At 39.7% G+C, this 22,908-nt stretch overlaps 1 protein-coding gene across 2 annotated transcripts in view; it reads left to right on the forward strand.

The window, feature by feature from the left end:
- The first annotated feature begins 1,858 nt into the window (after window positions 1-1,858).
- The window catches only part of Gabrb1 (gamma-aminobutyric acid type A receptor subunit beta1), a 362,113-nt gene continuing 341,063 nt past the window's right edge, over window positions 1,859-22,908 (forward strand). For both annotated transcript variants that reach the window (XM_050149556.1, XM_050149557.1), the window contains exons 1-3: window positions 1,859-1,998; window positions 2,177-2,268; window positions 2,691-2,758. In XM_050149556.1, coding sequence (XP_050005513.1) covers window positions 1,919-1,998; window positions 2,177-2,268; window positions 2,691-2,758 — 240 coding nt within the window. In that variant the 5' untranslated portion in view covers window positions 1,859-1,918. The remainder of the gene's footprint in view (window positions 1,999-2,176; window positions 2,269-2,690; window positions 2,759-22,908) is intronic.

Here is a 22,908-nt window from a genome sequence, read left to right on the forward strand (position 1 = left end):
GACTCTTGTGATCTCTTGATGCTTCTATTAAACTTCAGAACGTTTATGGCTGTCTGCTTGTTCTCACCAAACTGAAGAGCTTCTTACTGTATTTTCTTCTGCAATAACCTACTTTTCTTCTTGTTTCCTTTATATAATTCTTGCATATATGGTGTGTGCTTTATAATGCGAAGAGTAATACTACTCAAGGATTCTAGCTTGAAATGCAGATTCCACTACTTATTAGCAGTTTGACATTAACTACTGGTTTCAGTAGTCGAAACCGTTCTCTGCATTCTCTCTATTGGTGAGTTGTTGTATGGTTTGAAGGAGATATGCTCTGTTGTGTGCACAAGAGCAACGACACAGCAAGTAGTAAATGCCAATCTCACTTATCACAGCTCTTCCACCAGAATGTTTTGTCTAAAGCCTAAATCCAACACTGTCCATCCTTGTTTAAATGTTTAGGGCTTTCCAGAAGTCTAAATGATCTCAACTTTCTTTCCCCTCCCCATCACCCACCATCCCCCCTCCCCTTTATAATGGGTCTCTTCTGCATTCAGCTACACAAGTAGGGTTTCTAGTCTCTAAGAGTTAGTGCTTATTGTTGTCCCTAAAGAAGGAGCCTCCTTCCTGCTCTGGCAAAAAAAAAAAAAAAAAAAAAAAAAAAAGAGTCATCTTCCCTCTGTTTTTCCCTTCCGCTGAGATAATTTCTAATGCCTCTTGGTATAGTAATAATTCTTCCGTCTACAGAGACTATATAAAGATGTGTTGGATTTTTTTGCTTATGTTTATAAGTATTTTGTGGATTTCTCTAGGCCTGAAACCGTCTTAAGCCAGCTCCAAGTCTCAGAATTCCTAGTATATAATGGCATTGCCATTTAACAAAGGAAATTGATAGATGCCATTTAACAAAGGAACATGAACCTAACCCAGAGTCTCCAACCGCCTGGCACGTTTTCTGATATTTATTGAATAGCATTAATCAACTTTCCTTTATTTCTAAGGAGACTGGCTGCTCCAGAGCGTCTTCCTCCTGCCTCCCGCAGTTCAGACCTGGCGTGCTCAGGGTTCTGTGTAGGGATTACTACTAACAGGAGCTAGCACGCTGGCACTTATCAGCAAGAAGGCTTTGCCCACTAAAAACTACAAGACTTGTCAGCAAAGACCCTAGAATAGATTTTCTGCCACAGTCGCCCCATCCTTGTTTGCACTTCCCATTCCAAATCTACCCATGGAGAGGAGACGGCAAAGGTAAAGAGTGCATTCAAAAGTTAGTTGGCCAGTTCTCCTAACCCAGGGGGAACACTACACCAAGCCTTTACATTACCTCCGAAAGGAACAAGATTCACAGTTTTTCAAAACTGTCCTGACTTTCCTCTTTTTTTCTTCCTGCTCATTTTCCGGTTGTCGCTGCCCACTCCCCATCCCCAGCACACTTCCCACCTCTCTACAGGCGACCAGAGAACTGCCTCCAGACTTCTTGTTCTAGGACCTCCGTGATTATCAGCAAAAGATACCGATCAGACATCCTTAGCCATATCATTGAAAGCGCAGGTTAAAAAACGAAAAAGAAAGGAAGAAAAGAAGAGAAAGAAAGCAAAGCAAAATCAGGTTTTAGGACCAAGGGAAGGGAACGTAGCAAGCCACAGCGCAGGATAACCGGGCACACACAGGCACGTAGGCTCCCCTGCATGGAGACAGCAGGTTGTAACCGACTACCCGGAGAACGCGGAGCTCCCGAGACAGGAACTTTTTAAAGGATTGAAATCTGTTGCCTGTTCCACTAGGAATATTGTTTGCAAGGCACAAGGTGTCTTTTGGTAGTGAGTACCCTCTGCGCATGCGCAGGTCCATTCGGGAATTACTGCCCAGCCGCCGACTAAGTTGCATTCCTTGAATCTTCGCAGAAAAGACAATTCTTTCATCAGAGTTAGGAATGTGGACAGTACAAAATCGAGAGAGTTTGAGGCTTCTTTCTTTTCCTGTGATGGTTGCCATGGTTTGTTGTGCACACAGGTGAGCTGCCTTCTCCAATCTCTCTCTTTCTCTCTTTTTTTTCTTGGTGTTTTTCTTTTTCTTTTCTTTTTCCGTGCCTGCTGGATCATGTATTTTGTTGTATGGGGGTAGGTGTGCCTGGATCTTTTCATGTCTGTTTGTGCCCGTTCTGAATTCAGTCCCTACTCCTTCCCTTCAGCTCCAATGAACCCAGCAACATGTCATACGTGAAAGAGACAGTGGATCGACTGCTCAAAGGATATGACATTCGCTTGCGGCCGGACTTTGGAGGTAATGCTTCATGGCTTTTCTTTCAACCTGTAACCCATCCCTAGTTCACCTTTCCCGTCAGAGATAATACCCTCTTCCCCATTTTACCATTTCTGTAAACGTGCAGTACTCCGCCCTGGATACACACACACACACACACACACACACACACACACACACACACACACTCAGGATCCCCAGTCTCAGGTGGGCAAATCCTCAGGCTGCGCTGTCCCTCTCCTTAACCCGACACACCCTCTGCACTGTCACCGCGTCACGCGTGAGCCCACACCTGTTTTCCCAGGCTGTCCCCTACAACAGGAATGGGGGGGGGGTAGGGAGTGAGCCTATTCAGCCCGCAATAAGATCTGCTAAGCCCCCTCTGTCCCCTCAGTCCCCTGCCACTCAAAAACTGTCTTTACTGTGGTCCCCCTCCCCGGCAGGGCCCCCGGTGGACGTCGGGATGCGGATCGACGTCGCCAGCATAGACATGGTCTCGGAAGTGAATATGGTGAGTGGCCTTCCCACTGCTCGGCGGGCCGCCGAGCTTACGCAGATGCGAAATGGACCTCTTCTCTGTCCTCTGCTTTTCATTGGTGATCACCTCAGCCCTGGTCCCCAGGGTCCCACTTCGCGCGTACGCCCCACTCCAGTACACACACTGTCGATCACCCCACAGTTTGTATTTTCGACACACACGGGCTACTGCGGTGTTCCGAAGGAGACGTACTCTGCACTATTTTGGGACGGAAGAGGGACTGTTGCGCCGGAGGATTGGCTGGGGCGGAGTCTGAACCTTACTTTAACCGGGTCTCCCTGCGTGTGTGTGTGGGGGGGGGGGGATGTTCAGGGCACCATCTGCCGGCGGTCAGATGGCGTGCATGGGGTCCCCCAGACCAGGGGTTCGGGTTCGCAGCCACAGGCAGACCAGACACAATCTTCACACCACAGCCTGCTAGCCCCAAGCTACCCAGCTTAGACACCAAGCTAACTGGCAAAGCTCGCAAGTATCCCCTCCCTGCTACAGAATCCAGCACGGTGTTTGGCAGGAGCAACAGGCTGAGATGAACAGTCCAGAATGGCTGACAGCAGAAGTGCCCAAGCTTGCTTCTGGGCATCTTATACCCATGCTAGCGTTCATGCGTTTGTCTTTCTGCAGCTTGCTAGTTTTGAGTTTGACGAGAACCCGTCGAATCATATGGCTTTGATTTATTCTAGTAACCTAGGCAAAAGGAAAAGATCTGATGATTAAAAGGGCTGAGGCAAGGGAGAGGTGAATTAGAAGAGTCACAAATTTTAAGGGATTTATATTTTACCATCCCTCCTTCCCTTTCCTCTCCCTCCCCCTCCCCCCTCCACTCATCTTCACGTACTATCTTTTCTCAAGGACTATTGCGAAAAGTACTGAAATCCTAGCTGCCACTTTTCCATCTACCTTGGGAAGCCGTTTTCTAGTTGTTAGAGTTGAGGGGGAAAGATATGCCTGTTGTTTTTTCTAGAACCCACCATCCGGGGAAGAAACAGATCTACAGGAACAAAGTGTCTTTTTATTCCGCCCTGAAAATAATTGCAGCAACAGAAATTTAAACATACTGAGTAACTGAGACCAGGATCCTTTAGGATTCCTCTGTCTGTAACAGTTATTGAATTGTTGTTCATTTCCCTCATAGAGGGCTATTTTTGTTGTTGTTGTTGTTGTTGTTGTTGTTGTAAAACACTGAGGTTTCAGGGTTTTCCTTTTCACCTTTTAGATTATGTCAGGAAGCAAAATAAATACATTTATAGATCATTTAATGGATGATATAAGTATAAAATGTGTGGTTTCGGGGACACAGTTGTAACTCTCATTGTCTTCAAAGGCTTATTTAAAATACTGTTTCATAATGCCTTAGATTATTTCAGATAATTACCAAGTGTTTTTTCCCTACTACACTAAAACAGAAATCCATTTTTTTTCAAATTTGATAAACAAGTTTTTTTTTTTAACTTGGCAAAGACTTTTAACAGACTAATGTTCTATTTCCATTTGTGCTAATGCCCAACGCAGCTGTTTACAAACATCCAGAGGAGAGTGACCAGATGTGCATAGATCACAACAGTGGCTTAGGACTGTGAATGCAGCCAGATGTATTAGCGTAACATTTAGTGTCAGCCTATATACACTAGGATAACATTTTCCTGTCCAGTCATTGACCTGGCATCTTGAAAACAACTCCACAGATCATTTATATAAAGAGCATTTAGAAATCTCAGAAGGCAAACTGTGCCTCTGGCAGTGTTCTATGTTACTGGAATAGGACACATAGGTTTCTAGAACTACACGGACTCTCAGTGCCAAACACAGACACACATGCATGCACATGCACACACACACGTATCTATATACATATTTTTTACAATCTTTTTAAAAAAAATGACTATATAAGTTTCATGGCCATAATAACCCCTGCAAGAAAAAGTTCCATCCAGTCAGTTGTTGAAATGGATTCATATACAAACTGAGAAGCAGCACAGGCAAAATCCAGGAGCATAGAGCACCTCCTCCTAATTACTGGGTAATACAGTCTGCTTATGTGAACTTGGTGTGTTTTCAAATAGTCACTCAATAGATAGTGCTCTCTGCCCAAAAACTCATTCCCTCTCACCATGATATCAGAGACATAGGAGAATAGTGGCCACGGAAAGCTGGAAAATAAGAAATCTTGCTTTGGGTATTCTTTGCTTTTAATGAGAGTTACCGACAAGACTCGAATTTATATTAGTGTCTCATCTATGGCAAAGTGTTGTAATAAATTAATTACAATGGAAACAACAAACACAATAGAAATGCGGGGCAGGGGAATTCTTTTGGAGGGTTGAGGGAGTTATGTAGGAACAGGGATTGTTAGTCTTACCCTCACCAAGAAGAGAATGCTTTGCAGCATGGTTTGGACACCGTAAGTAGGAATAAAGGTCTTCAGGAAGTAAGACCTAGAGTTTGTTATTAAGAAGTCTTCTGCAATGCAAGGGCACTAACTTACATGTGATTATATGATAGGGAAATTCCTACAAATTTAAGGCAAAATAAGGATCAACAATAAAATAACACAACTAGTACTTAATAAAAATGTACATGCCTTGCTGCAACATTGCTAATTTTCACATTTTTAGTCATTATTGTTATTGCATATTCTATGGCTGGGAACATGGCATGATAATTACACATAAAATTAATGAGTTAGAGAATGAGGGTTCTATTAAATTTTGCCCTTTTGTGCTAATCTAAGTAAAATATGTTTCCAAATTGGTTTTTAATATTACCCAATTTTAAGGTTAATATCGTCTCAGGACTATTTTCTGACTAATGTCATTCAGGACATAAAAATGTGGTTCCAAAATTAAGAAAAGAAAAGGAAATCGTTATGGTAAAGAACATCTACCAGAAACTCTACGATTCGTCAATATATTACTGTGCACAATTGGTATGTTTTTATGCATCAAATTAATTCAAACAAAATGTAAGAAAAACAATTCATTCATTCTGAGCAGTTAATTTAAAACTTTTAGAGAATAATTTTAGTGTATAAAAACATATATATAGTTAAAAGTAAGACTTCTTTATGATATTAATTATGATTGGTTCAAAAAGAAAGTTTTCTTTCTCATTATGGACTTTGTGCCGATGTGATAGCAAACACATAGTCTTATTGTTTTCTAAAGTCTTATATTGAAAATTATCTACCACGGTTTCTATTTATTGTACATTAAACACTTCAAGTCTTTTAATTTTACAGTTTCTGTGAAGCTCTACACACACACACACACACATTAACAGGCTAGTGACTGAGCAAAAGACAGGTAGAATGAAGGGAGGTAATGGCTCCTACCAATTAGTTGTAAAATAACCCTCACCATTTGCTCAGTAGAAGAGGTAGTAGCAGACAGAAGTTCCCTCTTCAAGTAGTATATTGGAAAAAACATGATACAGACTGTAAACAGCAAAAGAGCTAAGCTTTCCTGCTCAGATGTCCACAACAAGCTGTCCCTTCTCAGGCAAGAGTCAGATGCAATAATCAAGGAGCAATTTCAAATACAGTTTTCTTTCCTCAAGCTAAAGTCACGATGGTCTAAGTGTCCCCATGCAGAAGACTATACATATAGAGCGCCGAATCAGACTAAGACATAGTACAAGCCATTTCTAGTGAAAGGTAGCCTCGCTCCTGTCTTCACTGTTCTGCAAGTGCAGAGGTGAATGCTCTTATAGGAGTCACAAATAGCTTCAGCAATGACAAGAATGAAAAAGACACAATTGTATAAATAATGCACAGAACAAATTAAACTGAACAGATATCCATTTATATTCCATCTTGTTGCTATTTTAGCATTAGATTCCATTGGACGTTGATGCATCATCCAGCTATGTTTAATTGCCATCACCATGGTGACTCAGGAGAAAAGTCACCTGTCAGAATTTCTCTCTGCAATAACCCTTCTTCCTCTATGGCCTAACTTCTTCATCTTAAAGGCATATCTCAATTACCCTGAGGCTCACAAGAGCAAATTTTGAATCTGACCTTTGGGATGGGGGTCTGATAATTTTTATTTCTCCTGAAAAATGCCAATTTCTGGTGCATAGAAAGTACTTCAAATATCAAAATTGAAGAACATTATTCTAATGTTATCTTTAAAAATGAGCTCATTTTCCTTGTGATTTTTCTCAATGAGTAACAATATATCAAAAATTTCACGTTAAGTTTGAAGTTACTTTCTGGTTAGTCTAATAGGTAGCTGTACTCAGAGGGAAGATTAATTCTATAATTAAAGATAAATAAGATTCAAAGACAAGAAGAGCCAAGACGATGTGGTCCAGTGGAAACTGAAGTCTTCCTCTATCAGTACTTGTTAGTCAGCAAGCGCTAAGTGGGGACAAAAATTGTCAAGTATAATAGTATGTATCAATATCAAAAATCTTGAGCTAAGCACATACCTATATCATCCTTTCTCCTTACAAAACACACTTTATGTTATATTATGTGTCAAGCATATTACAGCATCATCTTTTTCCTTACAGAGTACCCTTTTCTTTATGCTTCACAGTGTAGAATCCTGAGGCTCTTTTCCCCAAATAGCTAGCAATAGCTGTTAAAAAAAATAGCTCAAATATATTCTTGCTGCTGCCAATTAATTCTCTGGCATTTTAATAGAATTTCCTTTGGAAAGGGAGCAGATAGGTCAGTACCAATTAAAACTTGGAGCACACACCAGCAGATAAATAGATAAGCATCCATTTCTCTTACATGAAAACTCACCAGGCCCCCCTTCAGGTTTAACAATAAAATGCACTATCTGAGAAAGAAACTGCTTTGTCTTTCTGTTTGAAGATAACAGGTATTTTTATGCTTTTAATCTCGTTAAAACAAGACTATATATATGTGTATATATATATATATATACATATATTAAAATTGGAATTCACATATGAAAGCCAGTGATTGTAGGACAATATTGGGCATGAACATATGCAACGTTGTGAAAATAAATAATATTGATTGAGTATTTTCTATGTGTAGAATACATCTCATACAAATTTTGAATTCCTTGCTCATTTAACTGTGAATGAAGGGTATACAATACTTAGCTCTCACTACTGAAACAACGAAAAGCTAAGACAGGGCGAAGCATGCGATGAGAAATTTAAAAGGTAATTAACTCCATTGCTACAGAGTTAGAAATGGAAAGGCTTCAAAGTTTGCAACCAGGCTTGGGGATGTGATTGCATAGCATAAGGAAGTGAAGTTTGGTTCCCTGGCCCCAGAAAACCTGGGAGTGATGGCACGTGTCTATAACACCAGCATTAAAATAATAGAGGCAGACGGATCATGTGTCTGCCCACACAGCAAGTACAGGCCAGGCTGAGATACATGAGACCCATTTATAAAGACTGAAAACAGGCTATCTGTCCCTAGGTCTAAGTGCTGGGCTAGTAAAACCTAAGTCTTTAAAGTGTTCCTAGAATGGAATTTGGGAACTTGAATGTGAATTGTGTCTTCCCTGGGATTCACCATTTTCTTCTGTAAAATGAAGCAAAGCCTTTTAACTTCAAATACCCTAAATGTCTGTCCTTAATGAAGAAATGTCTGGCCTTTAGACTTTTGTTGGAATCAAGAATTATTTCATTTTATTCCACTGTAAGATTCTGTCTTGTTCTACCCCATTGTCCCCAACAGCAAATCAATCGATAATCTTTGATTGGGTTTCTACAGAGTGCAAACCGGGATAGCCTCCTGGGAATAGCACAGTAATGACAGACTATAATACAGGGCTCCATCATGAAGTATCGATATGGTCAGTCATGAGGTTATCATCCAACCTTCTTTTCCTTAATTCATTTACAAAAATAGCAACAAGAAAATTTGGATCAATGGACCTCAGATGAGACTTGATTGAAGCTTAGTTTATATTGTGTTGAACACTCAGGTAAAAACCAAATTGTAGGTATTTCTAATATGAGTTATCCATTGCACTCAAGCTAGAGACATTGTTCTGCTGCTATCAAATTCATACATTTTTTTCAATACTTGATAGGGAACATAAATACACTGTTTTTTTCAAAGGCCTAGATATATGGAACTACTTATTCAACTTTTCTAAAATCTTCCTTTGAGATGACCAAAGAGTAAGCAATAAAACCTGAGCATTTGCTTGAGCTAAATCTCAGTGTCACTTTTGGAATTTTCTCGCCTTTTTTTTGTCTTAATGTTCCCCCTAAGTACTAGATAGCATCCTCATTACTCATGCACAAATGAAATATGGCTTTATCAGAAATCTAAAATTCTTCCAAAGTAAAGTAATTTAAATGTTTCTATTGGTTTAGGTTACAGGAATGGGATCAAATGTCACAATTGTTCTTTAGAATAACCAGGAGCTAAGCTGATCCATAGTTGACTTGGTGTTGTTTTGTGCTTCCTCTGTGGTCCTGGAGAGCACTGGATTTGATTTTTCTTAACACTGGGATCAATCTTAGAACACTTCTGTTTTCAGCCGGTTGTGAATTTCCTGTAGCTCTTGACTTCTCTCTATTGAACAGGAAGTTTGAAGAAGACTTTAGTGAGCACCTGTCAATATGCTTAATACAGCATTAACAATTGATCCCTACACATAGGAATAACATGGGGGGGAAAGCTGGTCACATTTCAGGCATAGAAGTCTGATAGTTACATGTTTGCATGGGATCTCCCAGGAGCACACAGAAATAATTTCTATGGCATTGTCAGGGGTCTGACGTGAAGTGAATCTTGAAGAGAAATAGTGGTTAGTGATGGAGGAGGGTCATCTGTCTATCTGTTGCTTTCATTGGTTAATTAATAAAAAAAACCTTCTTGGTCTGATAGGTCAGAACATAGGTGGAGTAGACAGAACAGAATGCTGGGAGAAAGAAAGCATAGTTGGTCAGTCGCTATAGCTCTCCTCTCCAAGATGGACGCAGGTTAAGATCCTTCCTGGTAAGCCACCATCTTGTGCTGATACACAGATTATTAGAAATGGGTTAAGCAAGTTATGAGAATTAGCCAATAAGAGGCTAGAACTAATGGGCCAAGCAGTGTTTAAAAGAATACAGTTTCCCTGTAATTATTTGGGGTAAAGCTAGCCGGGAGCCGTGCCACAGCCTGCCACTTACATCACTACAGGTTAGCAATTGTGAATAGGCTACAAATGTGAAGAAAGACTTTTCAAGCAAGAGGAAAGATGTTTTACTAGGCAGCCATGACTGGAAGCATCATCCAGTGTTCTGGGAACTAGAGTGAGTCACTATTGTGAGAACTGAAAGGGCACAAGGAGTATTGGCAAGAGGTTAGGCTGAGTTGTAAACGTGAGATGACAGAACTCCTGAATATGCTCAGATGTGCAAAAAACAAAGCTGCTGCGGAGACGTGTTTGTCTGTCTACACATCATTTCTTTTAGACAGAATATAGGAGACACAGTGACAATTATTATCGCCTCCAAATCGAGCAAAGATTAGAGGCGTGCTTTAGAGAGAATTACTGCTCTTATATGTTCTGAAATTTCAGTTTAAAAATTTATGCATCTAGAGAACGCTTGTATTTAAAAAAAAAGAGTCGACACTACCACAACAAGCTGGAATAAGTGTGCTGAAGAAATGGATCTGAAACCCTCCAAAGGGTTTCACCAACAATATGTTTTGCATTTCGCAGATGGTTCTTATTGGAAAATAAAGGAAGTCAAAGTTGAGGGCAGCATTTCTGAATAAGACGCTAGTAGGCTACTTCAAAGTATAGGGTGGAAGATAAATTCCTTAAGTAATACAGTAGTCTTAGAGATGGAAAATACGGGCAATGGTATTCAGGTAGAGGAGAATTTGAGGGATTTGCTGACTGGTTAGGTAAAGAAGAGTCCCGGATATTCTCTGGAGTTCTTTAATAAGTGATGATTTAAGGACCACCTTCTTCCCAGTAAAGAAACCCTGCACACTCTCCCTTTCTCTCTGGATTGGCATATGTTCAAAGTAAAGGAATCTATATCGTATTGTTTCAAAGTAGTTAGATGTGCATCGAGTTAGAACATTGGAGATTGCAATTATTCTGAAATGAACTAATTATTTGATGAATCTTCCTATTGTGTTCACAGTTAAGCATATTCTAACTGTGCAGATCCTGGGCTGCAAAATACAGTGACTAAAGGAGTTGGTCAGAATTTCCGAGAATAAGTACGGAGCGAAGACAGAGAGAGGGGTGCAGTTAGCTTGAATTATCCCTAGCAATATGCTTCTTTATTTAGGCAGACACAACCCTGACAGGGTTTCAAATATACTTCTCAACTTCTCCCCAAGAGGAGATCTTTGTATTCTGTTGCGGTTGCCTTTATAAAACAGGAGAGAATGGAGTTGTGGGGAAAGCCACACACATACACACAGTCTGCTCTCTTCTCCGCTGCATCCTGCAAGTGATTCAGAGTCTTTCTGGAACATTGTGCTTCGAAGGGAAATTGCAGGAGAGCAGTGTGAGTTGTTGTAGACGGTGCATCTGGAGATGAGACGAGACTGAGGATAAAGGCAGAGCAAGTGAGAGTGGCAGCGTGCCCTGAGAAATGACGCTTACCTGCCAGGAAATTCGCAGTGACTCCTGGGGGCCCTACAGAGGGGTGGGCATTGAGGTATGATCGTAAGCCGGAATCCAGCAGTCCTATCCTCTAAAGGTGGTCTCATAAAGTTAATATGGGAAGGCAAAGCCTTATTCATAGATTTCACGGTCTACCTGAGAGGGGGAAAATCTAGATGAATAGATCAAGATAAAGGGTTTTAGGTAGCTGTTAGCTGTTCCATCCCGACCTGTGTGGAAAGTTAATATGAATGTTGAGTGAGGAGGCTTAATACAAAGTGAAAAAAAAAATGGAGGTTAGATAGAGGCTTTCCTGTTGCTGCTGAAGACTAATCAGGAAAATTTCAAGCAGGGAGTCCCATCTGAAGGAGTTTACATGGGACCTGAAAGGACCGGGAGAGATTTGATAAAATCTCCTACTCTAATCCATTTTAACTCAGGATAGAATTTTTTTTCCTTTTTAACTTTTTACTTTTTAGGGAATGATACACAATTCTCTGGTTAAGAAAACTGGTTGTTCTGTTTCCATAGAGACAGTCCATTTGAAATCCTTCCTGTGCCTGGAGCATTCTCTCATGTCAGTGGCATTCTTTTTCCCTCCTACTACCTGCAACCTCTCTCCTACGCAAATGTATCTAGATGTACTTTCAAATTCACTGGAATTACATTTCGTCTACAGAGCGTTTTCTGTAGCCATTACAGAGATGTCATCTGGAGAAAGGCAGTCTTGGGCATATGAGAAAAATCCATACTTCTCAAAGTCTTTATAAATTCAATATACTTTAGGGATCATTCATATGAGACCTTTTTTAGCCTTATCTTCCTCCCTCACTGTACAACCTCCAGGAAATTTCAGAACATTCTCAATTTCCTGGTCTATTATAAAGACTTTGTGATAACATTAATATTATGAAACAATTTTAGTCATAAAATCATTAGCTTGATAGCATTTATAGTTTTTAAATCAGAAATTAACTATTTTCTCTGTCTGGTACATCTTACAACTCCATCTGTAATTTTCTTTTATATTGACCATGAATCATGAGATTTTTTTTATAGAAACAACTTCATCATATGACACTACCATAATTACAGGTATAGAGTATTTTAATGACAAATACAAAGGTATAGATTTATATATGTGTGTGTATACTTAGAAAACTTTAATGAGATTTAAAAATAATCACTGCTTTTCATTTTTCAGTTGTCATCTTCCTGATACCTGGGATATCAATATTTTTTGACACAGTCAAGAAATTTTTATAGAATAATTTGATTTTTAACAACAACATGAGTGGCATCTAGACAAAAGGGGAAAATCAAACACAAAAGATAATAAATGGATAGGGTTTCCTCTGGAGAGGTTTTTATATGAGAAAATTTTGATTTTAAAAGACAATCAAGGATTTTGTCAAGCATGAGACTATAAAATAAGAAAATATCTAATTCAAAGGAAAACACATTCAGTAGATGTGATAGCCTCCCTCCCCCTCTCTCCGTGAAAGGGATATAGGAATACCAGATTCAGTCTTTGCTAGGCTAATGCTCTGTCTTTCTCTCCCACACCTACATGTACATGACTTGGGGGACTCCCCCACAGACTGTGCTGTTACCAAGTTTGAAAGAGCATCTAAAATGCGGTTCTATGAAACTGTAGATGGAAATTACTCTCAGTATAGTACAGGATGGCAGCTATCCTATTGTATTAAAAACATTGCCATATGCCAGGCATGTAGCCTAAGAAGTTAGGTTTCTGCATCGTCATATCCTGATTTTCCATAGAAACCCAAGCAGAGAAGTTGCCTGAGTTCTTTGGCCAGATTCCCTGTTCATTTGTACCGTATGGAGCTTAGTTTAGGACCAAAGTGCAAACTATTGATTACACAGGAGGGGCAAATACAGAATGTGATTTCGTGAAGATTGGGAAATCACCAACTTCCAATGCGATCCTGCGACCTGGATGTCTTTAGCTTTCATTTCTGATGAAATACAATAGCTGTGGGAGAGGCAAAAATGGTCTTCGTTTCCAATCCCTGTATTATACCAAAGTATGTACAGGTGATTGAATGAGGGGAATGATTTGTTCACAACCGCAGATTTCAAAAGTATCTGAAGAGAGAGGGGAAGCCCAACATAGCTGAAACTTCCCTAGAGTCACCAGTTTCCTGACGGGTTTGGCTAGAGGTAGTGGAGGTGCGCTGATTGCTTGCTTACCAGAACGTTGCATTCAATGATGTGAACTCACCAGCTCGTATTGTGCTCACCTGTGTTACGGCATCCATGCCGACTGAGTGAGGAGACAATTGCATTTTGCAGTTTTAACTATTACTGATCTCATGGTTAAATCAGTTGACCGGTGGGACGCACACTAGCTTAATCATTAAAGTCCAGCAACTCTCGATCTAATTCGATATTTTCCTTAACTTTTTTTTTTCTTTTTTTTTTATTGAGAATAAGAAAAAAAAGTTCCCGCCTCCTCCCAGCCTCCCATTTCCCTCCCCCTCCCCCCAATCTTCTCCCCCTCCCCCCCCTCCTCTCCCCCTCCCTCTCCAATCCAAAGAGCAGTCATGGTTCCCTGCCCTGTGGAAAGTCCAAGGTCCTCCCCCCTCGGTCCAAGTCTAGGAAGGTGAACATCCAACCTGGCTAGGCTCCCACCAAGCCGGAACATGAAGTAGGATCAAAGCCCCTTGGCATTGTCCTTGGCTTCTCATCAGTCCTCATTGTTCGCCATGATCAAAGAGTCCGGTTTTATCCCATGCTTTTTCAGTCACAGTCCAGCTGGCCTTGGTTAGCTCCCTCTGACTGTATTTAATGTATCAAGTTTTAACATGCAAAATTAAATATAGTGTTAAAATAGGATAACCACAGTAGATATTGTTTTACATGAGATAAATTGGAAAAGCTAATTTTTATTTCTTTTTATTTATTTATTGTTTTGGTTTTAGATCAAATAATTTAATAGCTCACTCCATCTAATTTACATTCAGCCCCCAGGAGGGAAAAAAAAAAACGGCAAATACTCAATTTAGAAAAAAAAGACTGGTGAGTACTTGGTTTAATATCAATTTTTTTTTTTCAGAAAGGCAAGTGAAAGGTTTAAGTAACATATTTTCTTAGAGGTTGGCCAGAAAAAAATAAATATCTCTTCACACAAGAGGTTCCTGGAACTTACTTAAAAACACACAGTGGCATTGGGTTTTGATCCTGCTGCATGTACTGGTTTTGTGGGAGCCTAGCCTGTTTGGATGCTCACCTTACTAGACCTGGATGGAGGTGGGGAGGACCTGACCTTGGACTTCCCTCAGGGTAGGGAACCCTGATTGCTCTTCGGACTAGAGAGGGAGGGGGAGGGGAGTGGGGGGTGGGGGAAGAGAAAAGGGAGGCGTAAGGAGGCGGAAATTTTTAATAAAAAAATTATCAAAAAAAAAAAAAAAACCCACACACTTGTGGATGGGTAGTGGTGACACACGCCTTTAATCCCAGCACTCGGTTGGTGGAGGCAGGAAGATTTCTCTGAGTTTGAGGCTAGCCTGGGCAGGTTCCAAAGCTACAGAGAAACCTTGTCTCTGAAAACCAAACAAGGAAATAAACAAAAAAAAAAAAGTGACTCTTTGCATGAGTGGTATTGAGAACAACAGACACTGAGTTTAACTACAATTTAGTAAAGTCTCTTGAAAATTTGCACAAATTGCTGATTTTAAAGTTGCTTCCAGTGAAAGAAGAAGAAGCAGCTGGATGGGGAAGAGGAGAAAGAAAGGGGAAACTGATCGACAGAGAAAATTTAATTAATTAGTTAACAAAAATTGCTTCTCTAAGTAGGTGTTAATGATAAACCTAGAACATATCAGATGTCTGAAAGGCTGATTCACTCCTGTTATTATCATTAATTGTGTAACTTCTGGCAAATTACTTAACTGTTTCCTTTTATATAAGCCAAGGATCACAATATATAATTTGCTTGCTCATGTAGGTCTTTAAGAAGCAGGCCATTAGAAGCTATTTCAATTAGTATTGTTACCACTACCATTGCAACAGTTAAAATTATAGAAACAAATCCAGGGACTCTTCCTTGGGGAAAGTCCATTTCTTCTCTTCTCAGCATTCCAACCCTTCAAGTTATAGCACTAATAATTGTTTCCTCATTTTTCAGGTATTATTTAGGATGTCATGTTGATAACCATACACACAGAGGTAACATTATATGGTTGCAAAGGTTGTATTTATGCTTTTAAGACACACACACACACTATATATATATATAGTGTGTGTGTGTGTATATGCACATATATACACACACACATGCAGACGTGTGTGGACAACAAGTAAAGAAAAAGAGGACATGAATTTGACAACAAGGAGGTGCATGGGAAGGGCTAGGGGGAGGAGTGTAAAAAGGGAGAAATAATGTAACTGTATTATAATTTTTAAATATTATTATAAAAATAAGCACATGGATATACCATGGCTCCTAAAAGCAATTGGCAAGACCTTGGTTCTAGGCCCAGAAGTCTAATTTTATACCATGTAGTCAGAATAATCCTTATGATACTTAATTCTCTCTTGAGTAGGTCTTTACAGGCCCTAATCACCTTTGGAATACAGTTAGAACCCACTTCTTAGACATAAGCCATGTAGTAACATAGGAACCCATAAGTGCTTCATGCTTGAAGCGGCTTTTTTTTTTTTGAGACAATATCTTCCTGTTTAGCCTAAGCTGGCATAAAATTTCATGATTCTCATGCCATATCCTACCAAATGTTGGGTTTACAGGTAGGTACCACCATTGCTGTCTTGAAAGAGACTTGAACCTAGAGTGACTCCCAGGAGCCCAAGTTAGTCCCCAGTTAGTCCCTTGGGAAGCTGAGGATAGGGAACCTGAAATGACCCTATCTTATAGCAATACTGACGAATATCTTCCATATCACCATAGAACCTTCATCTGGTGATGGATGGAGATAGAGACAGAGGCCCACACTGGAGCACTGGACTGAGCTCCCAAGGTCCCAATGAGGAGCAGAAGGAGGGAAAATANATATATCAAGTTCTAACACTCTATCATTACCTCCAAAACTTGTAATAAATGCCTTCTTTTTAAATTTAGGGACAAGGATAACACCAATTCACCTTAGGCATAATGAACTGTATTTTTGTTTTATGATGTCATTTCATCATTTGATTGGAATTCACAGAACTTCTAATTGTGAAACTTCTCAGTGAGAACTTGTAGGGGAGTGAATAGAATTTCTTCCATCTTATCCCCTAATGATTTTCTCTGGGTCTTGCTCTGGAAAAACATGGGCCTCAAACGTAAGCATAGTTTAAATCAGTGCATGATCTTCTATGTTTTTCTTCAATTCATAGTTTATTTTATCCCTTAATATATAGAGGAAATGGACTGTGCTTTTTCCATTGGCTTAGTCTTTGTGCTGAGTCTCTGGGCTTGATGATCAATTTTTAATTGAACATCTTCCACAACAGGATCTGTTTCAAGGGCATTTGCTCTAGAATGCTCGGTCGTATGATTTATTAGGCAAATACATAGTACTGAGAACAATGTGGACACAATTAAGAATTATTTGCAGACAATATGTGTGAGCAAGCACTGTCCTAAAGAATTAAAGAATTAAATTGCCAAGTATAACTTAAAGCCTGGAATTCTCTTGAAAATAAGGATATATATTTTCTTCATTGATGATTGAATCTAAATGAAGGTATATGAATCTCTTAGGACTTTGCAGGCATTTAAGAAAATAGAGGGGGGTATTCAAAGCATAATATTCAACATTACCCCTGCACCATCAGTGAATGGAGAATGATACAACAGAATGTCTAGGATGGAAATACGTGAAGCCTAAGATCATAGTGCCTGCAGACTTAGCCTCTCATACATGAGGGCTAATTTCTGGCCATCTTGATATGTTCTGTCACATGGGAAGAGTAATGACCTCTGGTTTCTCTTGGTATCATTCAGAGGGCTCTTTAGTTATGGCTTTTCATAACCCAAAGGACTTATCTTCAGAAACCATCGTATTTAGGATTTGGCTTCACTTTATGACATTCGAGTGATACAAACTCATCTCTCACCATCATTATCATCATCCTCCAGCTTACTAAAAAGCTTACTGCATGCCAGACACTTTTGAGATGATATGGTAATACATATAGTCCATTTTCTGTTTTTAATATCACTGTTCCACTGAGCAGGTAAGCTATCAAGAAAAGAAGTCTCAAAGATCAGTAAACATGTTTCTAGAAGAAAATGAGTTAGCAACTATTTTTATTTTGCTAATAATTAAACTCATATCCAAAAAAGACTAGCTTGGCCAATGTCTTCAAATTTGTGGAAACACTTTATCCTTTGCATATTTAAATGACAGTGGACCTATTGTTGCAAGATACAATGTGTCAGTACCTAGTCACATGCAGAAAAAGAAAATGGATGTGATGCCCTTTGTGAGAGAAGCTTTACTTGAAGGAAGAAGGAAAAATTAGATTGGGCACAAGGAAGACCATCTTGAGTGTAATGAGACGATGCTGGAAGGAGCTACTAAGAGTACCCAGGAAATGTTCATCCTTAGAAAGCTTCAGGAGAAGAAAAGATAATTATATCTGTCCTACTTGGCTTTACAAGGATGTTCTGTACAAAGGCAAAAGCAAGAACAGAAAGAAAATTTCTTTAACATTGCTTCCAATAGAGAACTATCAAGCTCCGAGTCTTCCGTTTGATAGTTACAAATGAAAAGAAAGATCTTAAAAATACCCCATTGTCATCACCGACACTAGGAAGATAATGGAGGATTATTTCCTTCCACCATTTTTACCTATTCATAGGTGTAGACTAGGCTCTGAGTTGAGCTGTCATTATTCCAGTCTCTTGCTCGAACAAACAATTTTTTAACCTTACAGTGTGTACCACTCAACACATCTCAGGCAAAAGCAAGGTTACAGGTCACAGAGAAATTGCTAAACCCTTACGTGGCATGGGGACCTGATAGAGAGAAGAGCTTGGGTCTGTGCCTGCTAAGTGTCTCACACACAGATTGGGCTGAATCAGACTGTACTGAATTCAGATCTGACACAGTCACGTCAACCTTGTATGTACTTCTGCTTTCAGGACAAGAAAAAAGACAACCTTTAATGTTAAGAGTAGAAGCGGCTGCTGAACTATAATGAATGTGTCCACATGAAGCACAAGGATATGTCTTTTATGTCTATTTATGAGAGCCACCTGCAAAAAATTATATTTAAATTCTCGTTTCACGGATCAAGCATAGTCTGGAAAGCATGTTTGTGAAGGAGCCCAGTCAGAAGCCCTAGCAAGCTTGACTTTCGAGTCAGACTTTCATTTCCTCGTCTGTTTCAGAGTCTACACATGGCTGAATTATACTTTTTAAAAAGAAAAGAGTTTCTTATTTGTCTAAAGCGAATGGCCACCTCAAAGAATTATTTCCACCTCAAAGAATCAAGCTCAGAATAAAAATTAAGCCTAAGCAAGGAAGCAGCTCCTGCTGTTCTTGCTCCAGGTTTGCCCAGGCTTGCTTCTCTCTTAGTCTCTTCCTGATTTAACACATTTAAAACAAAAACAAAAACAAAACAAAGTGAAATCCTCCCAGAAAAGGGTGTGTGTGTGCTGTAGCCCAGGTTTGTGTTTTTCCTTTTGTATTGATGTTATGATCCATGGTATCTACACTGGAAATTTTCACTAGCTGATTTGCTCTCGTGAATGATTTGTTTAATGTCTAGAAGAAAGATATACAAAATTTGAAATCAGTTGTTAGTTTTCAACTGAAGAATTCCATCAGTGCACTGCACTGGAACTTCTCTAAGTACCACTTAGCAGCCAAAGAAGGGGAGGAGAGTAGAGGCCAATCAGGACAGCCGTTTCTAGGCAAAGAAGAGTAAAAGTCAGGAATATTTAGCTTTTCTGTGTATTCCCCCAGTCCATAATTTGATAAAAACCAAAGAAGGATATGTAAAGGCCCAGTCAATCCCTCACTGTCCTTTCATGATGGTAAAGTTGTATTACAGAAGACAGTATCCTGTTGTTAAAATAGCAGGTTATTATTTTTATGGAGCTTATAACAGATTTTTTTTTTACTTCCCTGATGCATAGATGAGTATATATTTTAAAAAAATGATATTTTGACTCAAAATAATGGCAGTAGAAATGCAGCCATCCTCTGGCTCGATTCGACAGAAACAAAAGGCAGAAGAATTTACTGCAGATGAACAACGTATTTACAAAGTCAGTCCCAGACCATAGTTCAGAAGAAGAAAAGAACACTGCCTTGAAATACACTGTTATTTATTTTTAAAGATATAGAATTGAGCTACGGAGGTCCGTTAACTCTGATAAAGCTAATGCAAGCTTTTCCACTTACTCCTTTTGGTGCTAAATAAGACATAATGCTCTCTGATAGATACCACTGTGTTCCTCCCTCACAGCTGAAGACTGCCACGTGCTCTTAGGTGGCAGCTGGCACTGTAGCAAGGACACACTGAGCTGTGTATACACACTCACTGTGAGGATCATTTCTACACAAGTTCTGTCGCCCCTGCATCTGGAGTGCAGAATTTACTGCCTTTGGTTCAAGGATATGTTAAGGTCTTAGGGACGAAGAGGGTATAATTCAAAGTGAGCTCCAGGGAAAGTTATAATTTTAGGCATAATGCATTGTGGGTTTCACTGAGGTATGACAATTTGTAATTTCAGAATGGCATTCATAATTGAAATCATCAGACCAGTATATTATTTTGCAACTTCTGAACTCGTTTTGCTTCTGATCTTATTGGAGACTTAGGAGAACGGAAAGGCCATATCAGCCATCCAGGGGAGAATTGGCTGTCTCCATACATCTGTCTCTGTCTCTATCTCTGTTTCTCTGTGTGAGTCATGTCTCTGTCTCTTTCTCAAACACACACACACACACACACTACCAGTTACAAGTCTTTAATTTTGTGGAAATTCCAGATAAAAAGAGGAAATACATACCAGTGTAAATCATTAAAGGAAACAAAAATAATGATGCATTGAACTTACAAATAACTGATTACTGTCTTTGTTCAATACCTGCTTATTAATAGACTAGTATATGTAGACTCTGGCACTGTGAGAAAGAACTTCTCTGCTCATATTTTCTCCGTGCACTCTGTAACTAACTGAAAACAAATGTCAACTCTATCACTCTGTCTCCTGAATTAACATTATTTCTCTCTAACACTAATGAGAAACCAACTACAACTATAGCATTAAGTCAGACACAGTGAAGAGTTCCTGCCTTGGCTTCATTTTCTTTGCATCTCACCATCTTAGTCCAAAGAGTTCATCAACATAGGAGTGACTGGATTTCAAAGGTTACCCTCCACTCTAACAAAGCAATAATGGAAAACAAGAGGGCTGTCCTTTGTCCACCATGGGTTCTGGATCTGGCTTTGTGTGTATTGTCTCTGATAATTTTCTTGTTTCATTGTGTGAGGAAAGTGAAAAGCTGACATTTAAATTCACTTGAATCTTTCCTTCTTTTCCTCGGGAAGAAGATAAACTTAAATTACTATATTACTCTTTGTGGCTGCTCCTTTTTCTCCTGAGACTAACAGGGAAGAAACCAAGGAAGACTGAAATTTCTATGACTTTCAATTGAATTGTACCAAGAAAATAGCGTCCCTTTTGTTTGGCAGAAATGCAGATGAGTCCTTGGGAATATAAAATGACATAATGCTAAAATGAGTAAATGGCTGTAATTCTGTGCATAATAATGTAAGAGAAATGGAGGGTGAAATAGAAATGGAGAAACCGAGGGAAAAGGCAGGCAGATCTCACAGCTCAATAACTAGGAAGGAGGGTAAAATGCTCAGCAAATATTTTTCAGCATTGGAGTGGCTACCACATGAGCATGCTTTTATTATTTGATGTAATTGTTTATGACGAGACCGTTACTTCTCCACTTCCTCAATGATGAAGTCTGCAATTAGCACAGAGGCTTTGTCGGAGTGGTTTTGAGTCCCATGTGTGGGTCAGCATGGAACATGGGAAGAGAATAGCCTTGTAGTCAAAATGAGAAGAGTAGAACTCAAAAGCAATAGGAAATCAGAAGAGAAGCAACTCCCTGGACATTTCCCTCAGGCCCGGGGAAAGCAATCCACTCTTAACAAGGCACGGTGAAGGGGTAGGGCTGATGAACTTAACTCTCAAGAAGGGGAACAAGCATCTAGTTACACATAACAAACAACTAAACCACCAGATAAGAAGAGAAAATCTGGTTCTAAGTAAATACTGAATAAGCTTGCATCTCTTTCTTTTTAAATAAACAATGAATATATATAATGTGCTGTCACTGATTGACATTGTTATGGCTGTAAGGCATAATTCTTTTTTTTTCCCCACAAAACCAACTGCTTAGGCTGCTAACTCATAGGTAAACATACTATTTTATGCAAATATGCAGTGAGCTAGTTTGTTTTTTGTTGCTTTGATAAAACATTGGCCATAAACTACTTGGGGGAAGGATAGGGTTTGTATCAGGCTCTAGGTTATAGACCATAATGAAGGAAAGCCAGGACTGGAAATCCAGTCGGGAACCTAGGGGCAAGAGCTTAAGCAGAGACCTTGGAGGAATGCAACTTACTGACTTGCTCTCTCTGAATTGCTCAAACTACCTTTCTTATGTAGCCCAGCCCCAGCACCCTGAGGATGGCACCACCCACAGTAGGTTAACCCTTTCACCATCAATTGAGAAAATATGTCCCTGATATAGTCAAAAGGTAATCCAATGGAGGCAATTCCTCAATTGAGGTTGCCTTTCCCATGTGACTATAGCTTCTGTCACATTGATAAAACCTAACCAAGATATGCAATATTGTCTGTCTGTCTACTTTTATCTACAGCAACAACCGCTACTACTACTACTACTCACACATATGTGCAGTGAGAAATAGCTCAGTACACTCACAGTATTAGCAGAGAACACTAATTGGAAGTAGGCTTGCATGGAGACTAGGCATAAGTTCTACTGATGGTGCCCTGTGCCTTAAGATATACTTACTGGAGATGGTCAAGAAAAGAGGTCAGAAGCAATGTTTTAAGTGCATCACAAGCACAGATCGTGTTCTTGGCTTTTGTTGTCTGCAGATTCTGCCATGTTCATCTGTTGCTTTCTCCCTTTCTGTTTGGTCTTTCACTTTCTTCTTTGACTTCCACATTATGGACCTTCCAGTCCTTGTATCAAGTCCGGTGTAGATTAGCTTTCAGAGCACCCAGTGAACTCATGTACTATTTGACTTACTCTAGCTGCCCTAGTGGAAACAGATAGAAGCTGTACTGCACCTTCTTCGTTTTGGAGAACTAAGCCCTGCCCTACCAAGTATATGAGGTATGACCAGTGATTAGATTAGGACAAGTGGGTAGTCCATAAAGAACTGATGTGGTGATAAGAAGATTCATAATGGAAAGGTAATCAGGGAAGTTAAATTAAAGGAACTTAAGTTCAGGTGCTCAGATAAGGTAACAGAAGATAAAACGGGGGGGGGGGGGTAAGGGGGCCTGAGGCTCCAGTGAACTTAGTACCT

The sequence above is a fragment of the Alexandromys fortis genome, unplaced genomic scaffold, assembly GCF_014885135.2.
Source record: "Alexandromys fortis isolate MF-2015 unplaced genomic scaffold, M_Fortis_MF-2015_v1.1 scaffold_0, whole genome shotgun sequence".
Classification (NCBI taxonomy): Eukaryota; Metazoa; Chordata; class Mammalia; order Rodentia; family Cricetidae; genus Alexandromys; species Alexandromys fortis.